At 44.6% G+C, this 13,828-nt stretch overlaps 1 protein-coding gene across 2 annotated transcripts in view; it reads left to right on the forward strand.

Moving 5' to 3' along the window:
• The window catches only part of LOC308491317 (transcription factor E2F1), a gene marked incomplete at its 5' end in the record, with an annotated part of 41,008 nt that overhangs the window by 9,791 nt on the left and 17,389 nt on the right, over window positions 1-13,828 (forward strand). Inside the window, one exon of one of the 2 annotated variants that reach the window (XM_081034690.1) lies at window positions 1,439-10,415. The exons of the other annotated variant lie outside the window; for it this stretch is intronic. Within the exon in view, the coding sequence (XP_080890816.1) occupies window positions 1,439-1,702 (264 nt within the window). The 3' untranslated portion in view covers window positions 1,703-10,415. Of the gene's footprint in view, window positions 1-1,438; window positions 10,416-13,828 lie in introns of those variants that run through there. 2 annotated transcript variants of the gene reach the window in all.

Raw genomic sequence — 13,828 nt, forward strand, 5'->3', positions numbered from 1 at the left:
CCTTATCCCTTTTGACATTAGAGCTCTCCACCGCTGGATGGATGGACCACGCTTGATTTCACCAGTCTCCTCTGCAGGGACATTTAGGGGGTCTAGCCTTTTGCCATTACACGCATGCAGTCTATATCTTTGTTTGGACATATTCTTGTACACGTGTCTGTCCATCCGAAAGTTCCTAGAATTAGAACTGTGGAATCTGTGGACATGAGCATTTTGTATTTTGAGAAAATTTCTCCTGTTTTATTTTTGTTAGAAATTCCACTGGTCTATGAACTTCCAAAGGCTAGGAATCCTGGTCATACCATCTCCTTCACCCTCCCCTCCTTTCCCTGACCCCTGGCAACAACTACTCTGACCTCCATTTCTAAAATTTTGTCATTTCAAAAATGTTATTAGGTAGAGTCATTACAATACGTAATCTTTGAGGATTGGCTTTTTTCACTCAGCATAATGCTCTGGAGATTCGTCCAAGTTGTTGTGTGTGTCAATAGTTCATTTCTTTTTATTGCTGAGTGCTGTTCCATCTCATGGATATACCAGTTTGTTTAAACATTCACCCCTGAAGGACATCTGACTTATTTCTAGCTTTTGGCGATTAGGAATACAGCTGCTAAGAACATTCTTGTACAAGTTTTTAAGTGAACATCAGTTCATTCCTCTGGGATAAATGGCCAAGAGTGCAATTGCAGGACCAAGTGGTACATACATATTTAGTTTTATAAGAAATTGGCCAACTATTTTCCAGAGTAATTGTATTATTTTACATTACCATCAGGAATAGACAGGTGATCCAGTTTCTCCACATCCTAGCCAGTATTTGGTTTATCACATTTTATTTTTTAATTTTATCCATTTTGATAAGTGTGTGGCACCATCTTATTGTGGTTTTAATTTGCGTTTTTGATGGCTAATGATGTTGAACATCTTTTCATGTGCTTATTTTCCATTTGTATAACCTCTTCAGTGAAATATCTGTTCATGTTTTTTGCCCATTTTCTAACTGGATTTTTTTTTTACTATTGAGTTTTGAGGTTTTAAAAAAGATATTCCAGATACTAGCCTTTGTCAGATATGTGTTTGTAAATAGTTTCTACCAGTCTATAACTTTACTTTTCGTCCTCTTCACAACCGAAAAATTTTTAATTTTGATGAGATCCAATTTATCAATTTTTTTCTTTTATGGGTGTATTTTTTGGTGTCAAGTTACCTTTTAGTCTTGAACCATGTGTGAGTAAATATACTCATTTAAAAACATTTTTAATGAAAAAGAATAATAAATTAAAAATATAAACTAGTAATATTAAAATACCTGCTATGTACTACTTCAAATCATGCACACCAGCTTGGAAAAACACTGATCCAGTAGGGTGACATGGGGGTGGGAAGAAGGTTCCCAGTGGCTGTGCCCGCCTTTAATCCCGTCACTCCCTCCCTGCAGATCAGCATGTACCTGTTGTCTCGTGTCCTGTTTGCCCTGTGCCGCCTGGGCGTGGAGAAGGGCTACATTCCCAAACCCAAGTGGGACCCATTCCCGTGGGTCTCTGCGACGGTGTGGGGGCTGGTGCTGTGGCTCTTTGAGTACCACCGGCCCACACTGCAGCCATCGCTGCAGTCCTCTATGACCTACCTGTATGAGGACAGCAATGTGTGGCACGACATCTCAGACTTCCTCATCTACAACAAGAGCCCTCCCTCGAAGTAATGTGACCCTGAGAGACTTATGGATGCTTCACACCCGAGTAGGCTCCAGGCAGTATCCAGCTGTGACTCAAGATTGGCTCCACCAGTGAAATCTTCCAGAGGATCCTGCCTTCTTGAGATCATGGCTCTCAAACTCCAACTTTTATTATCCCAGGGTTCCATTTTCCGAAGCAAAATCACTGGTTTTCAAATCCCATTAGGTACTCTTGAACGGTGGAACAAATGGCCGAATCAGATTGAGAAGCCTTGGGCGTGCTTCTCAAGCTATGCTGCTGACTTCTGTGACATCAGGAAAAGTCACCCCTTCTGGGCCTCAAGGGTCATCAAGCTTAAAGGAAGGCCCTGAAAGTGGGTATGTTCTTCGACTGTTCTTATGTAATAGAGGGTTTCTTGCTGGTGGGCAGTGGATTTGCAAATATGTTTTTACAAAATATTAAGTTCCTTGTCTCAGGTATTCTATTGGAGGAGCTCCAGAGTTCCAGTGTCCAATAGAAACACAATGACAGTCATATATGTAATTGAAATTTTTCTAGTAACCACATTAAAAAAAAAAAGTGGAAAGAACCAGATGAAATTAACCTTAATTATTTATTTTAGCCCAAATTTCTAAAATATTATTATTTCAACATGTAATTAATATAAAAATTAATGAAATAGTTTACATTCTTTTTTCTCGTACTAAACCATCAGAATCAAGTGTGTTGTACACTTACGGCACATTTCAGGTGCTTCATAAATAGCCACCTGTGGTTAGTGGCAATTGTATTGCACTATGCAAATATAGAACAATCACAGAAAATTCTAGTGGACAGTGCTAGAGGACATGGGTTTGAGTTCCCACTCCACCACTGTATAACTTTGAGGAAGGTTCTTGACTTCTCAGAGCCTCAGTTTCTTGTAAAATGAGGATAATCGTAATACTACCTGGTGTCCACATTGGACTTGTGTACCTACAGCTTCTGCTACTACGATTAATCACATGCATTTAGTGAGCTCCTACTTCCTCCTGGGTGCTTTGCACTAATTATTTTTTAATCCATACAGTGATTACCTTGCAGGTCTGTATTTTGATCCTTATTTTATAGAAATATTTATAGAAACTGAGGATCAGAGATGGGAAGTAACTTGCCCAGGGTAACACAGTGTGGTAGTCCTATCAGGGTTTGAACCCAGATCAAAGCCCATGTGTTTTTCAGTGCCTTACTTTAAATTTAGAAACCTAGGCTAAACTATGCAAATGTTAGTTAGTTATAGGGTCTATTCTGGCGGGGGTAGTACAAACTCAAATGCCTACGTGAGCCTGGCAAGTGGCATAAATGATAATGTTCTGGGTTCTACGCACCATATGCGATAGGGAGTGATGGGGGCGTGGTGAACTGGAAACATGTGCCAATCTGATTTTTTTAAACCACCATGCTGGACAAATTAAACAGGTCTCCAGGAAGACTTGGTCCATGGCTCACCATTTGGAGACCCTTGATCTACTAGGAATACTTCAGTCTCTTTTTATATTGTAGAAGTTACTAGTAGAAATGTGCACTGGAGTCCCTGGAGATCTTATTCAAATGCAGATTTTGATTCAGTGGGTTTGGGGTGTGACCTGAATGTTCTGCATTTCTCACAGACTCCCAAGTGATGCTGCTGCCTCTGGTCTGAGTCACACCTTGAGTAACAAGGTAGTAGGGGATGACATGGGGCCAACCCTTATCCCATGTGACAAATGAGGAAACGGAGTTAAACAGAGCTGTTAGGTAACCGAGATGAGATGGCTGATTGTAACAGCCACGATGTTCTCAGCCACGATGTTGTACTGCAAGTTTGGTGATCTTGAAGGTCCCTTAGTTCACTCTGTGGAGGCTGAATGAGATCCCAGGCTGATGGGGAGGGGAGAAGGTGGCCATCAGCAAGCAGGTTTTATAATAGATGTTGGGGATACCCTGCCCATACCCCATCGAGCTTACCACTTCAGTGTACACCAGCCAGCTTTTCCAACTGCCACCCCTGTATCTTTCTGCCTGAGGGTCCTCACTTGCTGGTGGCACCTGCTTTGCCACCCTGCAGCACACCTACAGTACTGGAGGCTTAACATCCCGGGCGCCAATGATGATGAACAGCCCCACTCCCACATCCCTGGCCCAGGTATGACTGGGTGGGCTAACCGAGGCGCATGCTCCACTCTGGCTCCTGGCTCAGCAGGACTGAGCTGCGGTGCCTGCAGTGGTCATTTGCTTGGTAACACCCTCTTCCCGGTCTCCCTTCCTCATGTCCCTACCAGTGCTTCTTGGGACCACTTCCCATCTAGATTACTGTACTCAAATCCTTGTCTTGGGGTCTGCTATTCAGGGAACCCAAACTAAAATTGGCCTCTGGTGCAGCAGATGGAGAGGCAGTGTAATGTGGTGGTTGGAGACGTAGGCCTTGGATCCAGTGCTTAGGCTCAGCCTTGGTTCCTCTGTTTCCTTGGGCAAGTGACTTAACCATTCTGTGCTTCCGTAAAGCAGGCACAATAGCACATAACTTATAGGGTAGCCTGGAAGAATGATACGACACACATAAAGTAAACAAATCAATAAATGCTTGCTGTTTTTTTTCCCACCTTCCCTCCCCCCTCCGGTTCAAGCCGTTGTTTCTCAGCCTAGTTGTGGAGGACACAGCTCCCTGGCCCATGCTGGTGTTATGGGCCTTGCGCTCCACCCGCTGAGGCAGTCGGTCGCCGGTCGTTGGTTGGTCGCTCACGGCAGCTCTTGCTGGCTGCCGGCCATTCACACTGGACTCCAGCCACTCATGGCAGCACACGGTAGCCCACGGCGGTACAAAGCAGCCCACGGCAGCTCACTGCAGCCCATGGCAACTCACGCCAACCTCCGGCTGCTCCTGGCAGCCCAGTTCCAGGGAGAGCTGTTCACAATCTTAGCTGTAGAGGGTGCAACTCACTGGCCCATGTGGGAATCGAACCGACCTCGGCGTTAGAAGCACGTCGCTCCCACTACCTGAGCCACCGGTTTGGCCCGCTGTTATTTCTAAGAGCTTCCAAACATAGAAGAAAGCATGGTCCTCAGAACTGAGTATACCCTGCTTTTAGTCTGTCCTACCCTCCAGCTGAAGGTAAAAAGAAACCTTGGCTGCCTGTCCTCCTCACGTCCCCCCACTGCTGCCAGGGGTTGGCCGGCTCCACCACCGACTGTCTCTGCTCTCTAAGAATAGGTTTCCCTCACAGATGGTATCTCTCTGGAAGCTGCCAGAGCATCTGGTGCCTCCAACTGCTCACTCCAGAGAGGAAGGCGGTGTGGTCCTTGCTGAGGAACAGAGTGCTGGCTTCCAGCAGACCTGGGAGGAGTGCCCACTTGGCTCCCTCCTAGCTGAGACTCCATTTCCGAAGGTCTATAAAACAGGCATTTGCCAAAGGGCCCTTGGCACACAGTAGGTGCTCCATAAATGCTACTTTCTGAAACAGCACCATGGTTTAACGTGTTTGTTTATTAAACACCAGCTACATTCCTATGAAGTCTTCTGACATGCAAGACTGTAAACAGTTTTTTAATCAATAACACATACATGTAGTACAAAACATGTAACAGGGAAAAGTCAGGTTCCCTCCTACACACAAGCTGTACCCCTAACCCCTTCCCTGGCCAGGGACACTCACTGTTAGCACTTCCTCACACAACCTTCCTCAGAGATTTTATGCACAGCCACCTATCTTTGTCTTACAAGAAGCTTTTACATTGTACTGTCTTCTCTTTGGCATCTCTTCCCTGTCTTCTGCATGTTTGCTTTCTCTTTGATTAATAATTTGATGGCTTTTTCATGGAAATGTCACTGAAAGCAAAGAAGGAAGCCTCTGCCCCTCCCAAAGCCAAAGCCAAAGTAAAGCCTTTAAAGGCAAAGAAAGAAGTGCTGAAAAGTGTCCGTAGCCACAAAAAAAAGATCTGCAGGTCACCCACCTTACGAAGGCCCAAAACACTGTGGCTCCGAAGGCAGCCTAAATATTCTCAGAAGAGCGCCCCCGGAGAAACAAGCTTGATCACTGTGCCACCATCATATTCCCCTAACTGCCGAGTCAGCCATGAGGAAGATAGAAGCCAACAGTACACGTGTTCATTGTGGATGTCACGGCCAGATCACCAAGCACCAGATCACACAGGCTGTGAAGAAGCTCCATGACATTGACGGGGCCAAGGTCAGCACCCTGATCAGGCCTGATGGGGAGAAGAAGGCACAGGTTCCACTGGCTCCTGACGACGGTGCTTTGGATGTTGCCAGAAATTGGAATCATCTAAACTGAGTCCAGCTGGCTAATTACAAATATAAAAGTTTTTCACTGTAAAATAAAAAAATCAGATACGAAAGTGAGTCCTTTCTTTGAGCTGGTCCCCCCCACCTGCCCCAATATCTTGGGTAGATTCTTAATATGATCAGCATGAAGATGAACTACCCTAGATATCCTGAGCCTTTCCATAGATGACGTCCAACATTCAGGCCCACGGAACTCCAAGTGAAAGGGGAAGGACAAAACTGAAGTTAATTTGGGGCGTTTCTGCTGCTGTGCTCCCAAATTAGAGATGGTTCAGTGAACCAGTGTGAGAGCCATGATTCACGGGCTGAGATGCCAAGAAACTGCCTCCTATGATGCTTGCTGCTCCTTCCTTCCACAGGCTCCAGAAAGGATCCTGGAGATGGCATTTCTTTCTATGTTGTTCATGTCTCCCACTCGCATGAGTGCATTTGGGTTTGTAAGAATCAGGATTTAGGGGGTAGCTGGTTAGCTCAGTTGGTTAGAGTGCGGTGCTCTTAACAAGGTTGCCAGTTTGATCCCCACATGGGCCACTGTAGGTTATGTCCTCCACAACTGGATTGAAGCGACTACTTGACTTGGAGCTATGGGTCCTGGAAAAACACACTTAAATAAATGAAAGTTAAAAAAATAAATTGGGCTGGCCCAGTGGCTCAGGCGGTTAGAGCTCCATGCTCCTAACTCCAAAGGCTGCCGGTTCGATTCCCACATGGGCCAGTGGGCTCTCAACCACAAGGTTGCCAGTTCAACTCCTTGAGTCCCGCAAGGGATGGTGGGTTCCGCCCCCTGCAACTAAGATTGAACACGGCACCTTGAGCTGAGCTGCCTCACAAATGGCTCAGTTGGTTGGAGCGCATCCTCTCAATCACAGGGTTGCCGGTTCGACTCCTGCAAGGGATGGGGGGCTATGCCCCCTGCAACTAGCAATGGCAACTAGACCTGGAGCTGAGCTGCGCCCTCCACAACTAAGACTGAAAGGACAACAACTTGAAGCTGAACGGCACCCTCCACAACTAAGATTGAAAAGACAACAACTTGACTTGGAAAAGTCCTGGAAGTACACACTGTTCCCCAGTAAAGTCCTGTTCCCCTTCCCCAATAAAATCTTAAAAAAAAAAAAAAAAAATTTTTTTTAAAGAAAAAAAAGAGAATTCAGCTTTAAACATGATACCCTTCTAAATTGGAACATTGTGCTGTGCTCCAATCTCCTGGAGCAAACCGCACGTATCCACAATCTGTGACTTTAGTCAGGTTGCTTTCTTTGACGCATTAGAGAGTATTTATAAAATGTCATTTTCCCCCTTCCCTTGTATAGTTCCAGATTCATAGGGAGAGAATATGTCTCACTTCAGTCTTGAAGAGCATTTTGGTTAAGAAGTTTTTTAACCAGAGGGTCTCTTGCAGGACTCACTCTTGTGAACTAGAGGCCTCATGGGCCCAGGTAGAGAACAGGAAAAGCTGGGTGCTCTTCTGAGTATTGTTTTTAGAGAGGGCTCCCCATTTTATGTATCAGGTCTCTGTGCTCAAAGCTGTTGTAGATGTCATGATTTCATAAATAAGACAGGAAATGCAGGTCGTGGGGTCTGTCAGAAGCCTTGTTTTCACTGCTCTTCTGGGCTTCTCTCCCTTCAGCCTCTCCTTGGCTGGACGTTAGCTGAGAGAATGGTCAAGGCCAGACCCCATCAGCTCTTTTAAGACACTCCTTTTTTAGGGTGTCTTTTATATGCGTGTCATGAACGCCCTTGGCATCTGGTGAGGCCTGTGGACCCTTCTGAGAATGCTGTTTTTAAAACCTCTAAAATAAAATAGGTAGGAATACAAAAGAACAATTACATAGAATATTGAAACAATGATCAAAATATTTATAAAAATTTGTGATTTAGTAATATTTGTTCTTTTGAAATACATTAAATAACAAGCTCCAGTGGCATGGAGCTTGATTTCACAAGTGCAATAAGGATGAGTAATATCTTACGGTACCTGCAGCAACTATGACAGGATACGGAAATCGCTGTGATTTCGATTGGTGATGAAATCCCAGTTACTGCTAATAGGCTTCCGGTTTGTTGCCTACATTTAGAATTGATAGAAATGTTACATTTCAGTCAGAGGCTAGTGAAAATATAGATGTAATTTTTTTTTCCTGTCCAAGTTCACAGCACTTGGGTTCATGGATCCCAGATCCAGACCTCCTGCTTGAGAGGGACCTTCCCAGCTTGAACACATGGCAGCTGTCCTAGTTTACCAAGCCCTGAGCATGGGAATAATGAAAATAATGACTAATGTTGGCTGAGTCCTTACTAAGTACTAAATACCTGGTGATATCGAATGCTAGGATTCAGTAATGAAAGAAGCCAGTTCTTGCCCACTTGGTGCTTACAGTCTAGGGAGGGAAGATGGACAAATGAATACATAAATAAGATAATTTCAGACAGCAGTAGGCGCTATGAAATCAATAGTACAGAGCAGTGTAATAAAATGACTTGGAAGGGAGAACAAGAGGATCTGTTGTCCAGGGCAGGCTTCTCTGAGGAGGTGATGTTTGCTCTGAGACCTGAATGATGAGAGAGCCATGCAAAAATGTGAAGGAAGGGTGTTGCCTGTTCAGTATTTTCTCCATAAGCATCTTTGCCTTAAGCGTTTTTGCCACTAGCATTTTCGCTGCATAACTAATTGGCCATATGGCAGTTTTGCCATATAAAAGATAAAATAATTGGTTGACTGTGTTTTTTTGTTTGTTTGGTTTCATGTTCTCATTGGTTTTAGACTTAATGTATTTCATTTCTTCATCGGTTTCAGACATAATGTATTTAAGTTGTCAGTGTGGTTTCATTTCTCGATTGACAAAGTTCTCGCAGTTACACCCATTTTTATAGTACAGTATTCCCCCCTTATCTGTGGGGTTATGTTCCAAGACCCCCAGTGCATGCCTAAAACTGCGGGTAGTACCAAACCCTATATATACTATGTTTTTTCCTATACATACATACATACATACCTATGATAAAGTTCAATTTATAAGTTAGACACAGTCAGAGATTAATAATAACTAATAATAAAATAGAACAATTATAACAATATACTGCAATAAAAGTTACCTGAATGTGGTTCTCTCCAGTAATTTTTACATTTTTCAGTTTAAACCTATTCATGAATCTGTAGCCAACCTTTACTTGCAGTAAATGGCTTGGTGTCACTTGTTTCTGGAGATCCCGTCTGAAGTCCTTGTATAGGCTCATGCTGGAGCAACATGTTGCCATCCATTGGAACACGTTTTCTGTTCATGTCTTCCACCGACAAATGTAATGCTTTTTCCTTCTTAAGCACTTAATCACATACTGTGGCCGTCACTTTTACAGTTTGAGGTGCGACAGCAAAACTAGCACAAGTTTCTTTTTCCTTCACAATTTCACAGATTTGTTCTTACCATAGATATTGGTAGCCTCAGCGTACGATTTTTTTTTTCTTTCCTTACTAAGTTGAGAACTTTCACCTTTTCACTTAATGGAAGTACTTTACAGCTTCTCTTTGGCATATCCAAATTGCCAGCATCACTACTCTTGTACTTTGGGGCCATTGTTAAGTAAAATCAGAGTTACTTGAACACAATACCATGACACGATACCAGGACAGTCCTAGATGGCTACTAAGTGACTAAATGGGTGAGGAGCACATACGGCGTGGAGATGCTGGACAAAGGGGTGATTTATCTTGGGTAAGACAGAGAGGGACGGCGTGAGATTTCATCCACTACTCAACACGACATGAAATTTAAAACATGAATCATTTTTGGAATTTTCCATTTAATATTTTGGACTGCAGTTATCCGTGGGTAACTGAAATCACGAAAAGTGAAACTGCAGATAAGGGGAGACTACTGGTTGGATAAATCTTCGCTAGCTCTCAATACAGTGACGAGTAGATATGGTGGTGGTTGTCTTAATATACTTAGCATTTTTTCCAGATGACAATGATTTGCTCCAACAGTTGGTATCTTATTTTGAAACACACTACATTAGAGGGAGACAGAGAGACCAATAGCCCTCTTTGAGGATAGGGAGTTGAACCCACATTTCCCATAAAACAAAGACAAGTACTTAGGTACAAGCCACAAAATCAGTTATTTGTGCAGTATTGCTGTTAGATAGGGCAAGGATCTCAAGGTCTAGACTTCTTACTAAATGCTATGCTTGCTAAATGTCAAAATGTAACAGTATTTTGCAGACCAGCTGTAAACAGAATGAGCTTGACAGGAACTCAACCTGATAAGTGTAGCCAACTACAAGGAAGACATCAACATGTGTTAACCAAATAGTGTCTATAAGCAATGGCTAAGCCTCCCTTTAGGGAGACAGAGCTTTGGCTGTGAATTCCCTGTCTCCTTTGCTTGCTGCAAATAAATAATACTGTCTGACAACAACTGGGTCTCATTGGGTCTGGTTCTTAAACGGAATACTCCAAACAATACCCCAAACGGTGAACACCTTGAGTTCGGTAACAAATTTGGCAACTCAGATGGGACTTTCTTAAAAGGCCTCCCTCTCCGCCTGGTGTAGACGCTTGACAAAGCAGTTGGCAGCGGCTGCTTGTCCGGAGTTCACTCACCTGTGCCTCCCCTGGACAGGGTCTGTTCCACAGGAAGCTCCCACTTGGTGCTGACCACTGTCAGGACAGCTGCCTGACCTACCCCCACAGCGAAGCAGAATGGCCACCTGAACCTGCCTCGTTTAGTGCTTTGGAAGTGAAGCAGGTAGGTCAGCCACTGTGGCCACTGTAATTAGTGTTTCTATTCCCGGTTTGGGATGTAGGGTTGTCGGAACAATCGTTTCATTTCTGGCGCACACTTGGTTTCAGGGGCTGTCTCTGAGACACGGGATTCAGGGCCCTACCTAGGTCTCACTCTGGAGGGTTGAGGAACACCTATGAGTCAATCCCAGACGTCTTCGGGCAATGATCTTTGGTCCAGTTGTCTGGGTGTCGGGGAACCCTGCGTCACTGATAGTGTTTTCAGGACTAGAGGTTATGGGATCACAGTGTCCACCACCCTTTAGTTTCTGCCCTTCCTTGCAGGAGTTAGGTTTTATTTGTGTCCTTATACAGGCTATGGGAAACTCAAATTCCATTCCCAATTGCAGCCCCTTGGGGTGCATTCTCCAGAATTAGATAAAAAAAAGAGCTCTGTTTATTTGACTTAAAGAAATGAAGTGCTTATAGGAAACTGCCTGTCCTGTCCAAGGCAGCCTTGCTCGAGGCCCAGGCTGGGGGGCTATTGTGGACTCCGGAGGCATCTGTTTTCCAAATGCAGCTTCTTTGCTTCCTCATGTTTCACCATTTCCCAAGAGATCATTTAATTTGTCACTTTACACACAGGAGCTCTCCCCAGCAACCCTCGCCCTGCCAACATCAAAGGAGTGTACTTTCTGGAGCACCCCCAGCCAGGGTGGAACTCATCATAGGAAATGGAATGGCACCCAAGACTTGCAGTTTCCCGTAGCGAGGTTCCTGTCAGACAGGCTCCACCACCCAAGCAAGTGAGATCATGGTTTCCAGTGCAGGTGATCTGGGGAAAGAGAGACTCTTACAGAGAAGACAAGCTAGATAAGCTAGACTGAGCAGCAAAGGGTTAGCTGTGGGACTCGGGGGCCAGTCTGTGGATAAGGCTGTAAAGATATATGCTGGTAAAGAAACAAAAACTCATAGACACAGACAATAGTTTAGTGGTTACCAGAGAGTAAGGCAGGGGAGGGGAGTAGTAGATGAGGGTAAAGGGGGTCAAATATATGGTGATGGAAAGAGAACTGACTCTGGGTGGTGAACATACAATGTGAGATATAGATGATATATTACAGAATTGTACACCTGAAACCTATGTAACTACTAACCATCGTCACTTCAATAAACTTTAATTAAAAAAAAGTGTGTGTGTATATATATATATATACACATATAAATATACACATATAAATATACATATATATATTGCTTGGGATTATATAGGTAGAATGACCGGTTTTATTTACGAGCCAAAAAACTGACGCATGTTTTATAGGCTGTTTGAATAAGAGAATAAGACTCCCACTGCTTACTTTCCTCTGAAAGATAAGGGGGAAAAATTACATGACACATCTCTTCAAAGAGTCTCATTGATATAGAGATGTTCTATTTGCAGGTGTGATTTCAGAAATTTATCAAAGCTGTGGTAAAGAGGCCAAATATCCTAGGAGCATTGAAAACTAAAACAGAGATTAACTGATTAGATTGGTGCCAGAGAAAAAGTCTGCTATGATTTAAAAATGTAGTTTGACTCAGATTTACTGGATTTACAAAATGAAGCAGGTAGAATTAACCACATGTATGTATTTTGAGTAACAAAAACCAAAAGGTTGGGCTTCTAGTCACGTGGTGTGGGAGGGAGGTGGAAGTGACACAGGGAAATGAATTGTGTTTAGTGTGATGGAAAAATTTGTTAAGATTTTAGAGTGGTCTTATAAGTTACTGGTTCCCTATCCATTCCTATGAAAGCATATAACTGCAAGGATGGTTTTGAGATCACTGAGTCTGGGCCTTCCCTTGTGTCAGCCCAGTCAAGTCAAGGAGACTTGTGAGACCTCAGCTTCTCCTCTGAGCAATAGCCCATAGCTCTCTGTCTCCTCCAAAGCTGGGGGGTGCCTGGGTATGGGGCGTGTCAAGGTGAGAGAGCTTGTTCTGCATTCACAAACAGGACAAAGTTCCTCTAAGCTGTGTCCCCTCCTTGGGGAGTGGTCCCCACTCAGCCTGGGCGCAGGCCCCTATGCCTTTGGGAATCTGCTGGCTGACTGGCAGTGGAATGGGTTGACGCAGGTACTTGCCTTGCTATGGAATCAGCAAGGTGGAGCAGCCAGTGTTTTGTCACAACCAGAGGCAGCCATGAAAGTTTACGAACAGAATACCACACTGCTCAGGTGTAAACTGGAAATGAGACAGGTGCAGGGAGGCCATACCACCCAGAACCTTAAGCAGATTGAGTCTGAATTGTGGCATGTGAACGAAGCTTGTAAACCAGGCGTTCTGGGCCTGTCCTCTGTCTCTCATAGCCGCACCTGCCTGGGACATGGGGACAAGCCTTGGGAAGGCCTATAGGAGTCCAGAAGTCAGAGGGTTGAGAGGAGGTGGGACCTGTAATTGCAATAGGAGATGACTGCTTGTGTGTGTGTGGGGGGGGGGGTCTGCGACTGGAGAGAACAGGTGAGGCAGGGCCGTGCCCCGTGTGATCAGCGCCTCGTGGCATCTCTGACTCACCTTTCTTTTCTCGCCTGTTTCATTCTGACTTGAACAACCTGTGCTGGCAGCTGTTTCCTGCACCTTCTTGAGCTCAGAATTGGAGCCTTTCCGTCTTGAGCTCCTATATTAAAGTTTCCAAACTGGGGACACGGTGGAGGAGCCACAGTCTGTGACAGATGGAAACTGTGGGTGATGTAGACCTCAGGTGATCTGCTCATCTCAAGCCTTGTCCTAGTCCCTATTGGGCAGTGGGTTTGGGGGACACTGAAATAGCGAAGGAGTAGTTTCTCCCAGCATCCTGATTTTCAGAAGGGCTTTAGTGTCAGAGCTGCAGCTGTGTAGCTGGCTAACGAGGGGGTGATGTCTGACAAGATTTCTGATCATAGAGGGCCTTGTGCTGTGGGCCTTAATAGCATGGCCTCACGTGTTTGGACACACACACACACACACACACACACACACACACACACACACACGTTTGTATTCCCTGGGAGTGCCTCCTGCCACTACGAGGAGGCTTTTCTGTGGTGTACTGTTCTGCTTCAAGAGAGTGGATGCAAAGGGCTGTGTCAG

This window comes from Rhinolophus hipposideros (genome assembly GCF_964194185.1).
Source record: "Rhinolophus hipposideros genome assembly, chromosome: 22".
Lineage (NCBI taxonomy): Eukaryota > Metazoa > Chordata > Mammalia > Chiroptera > Rhinolophidae > Rhinolophus > Rhinolophus hipposideros.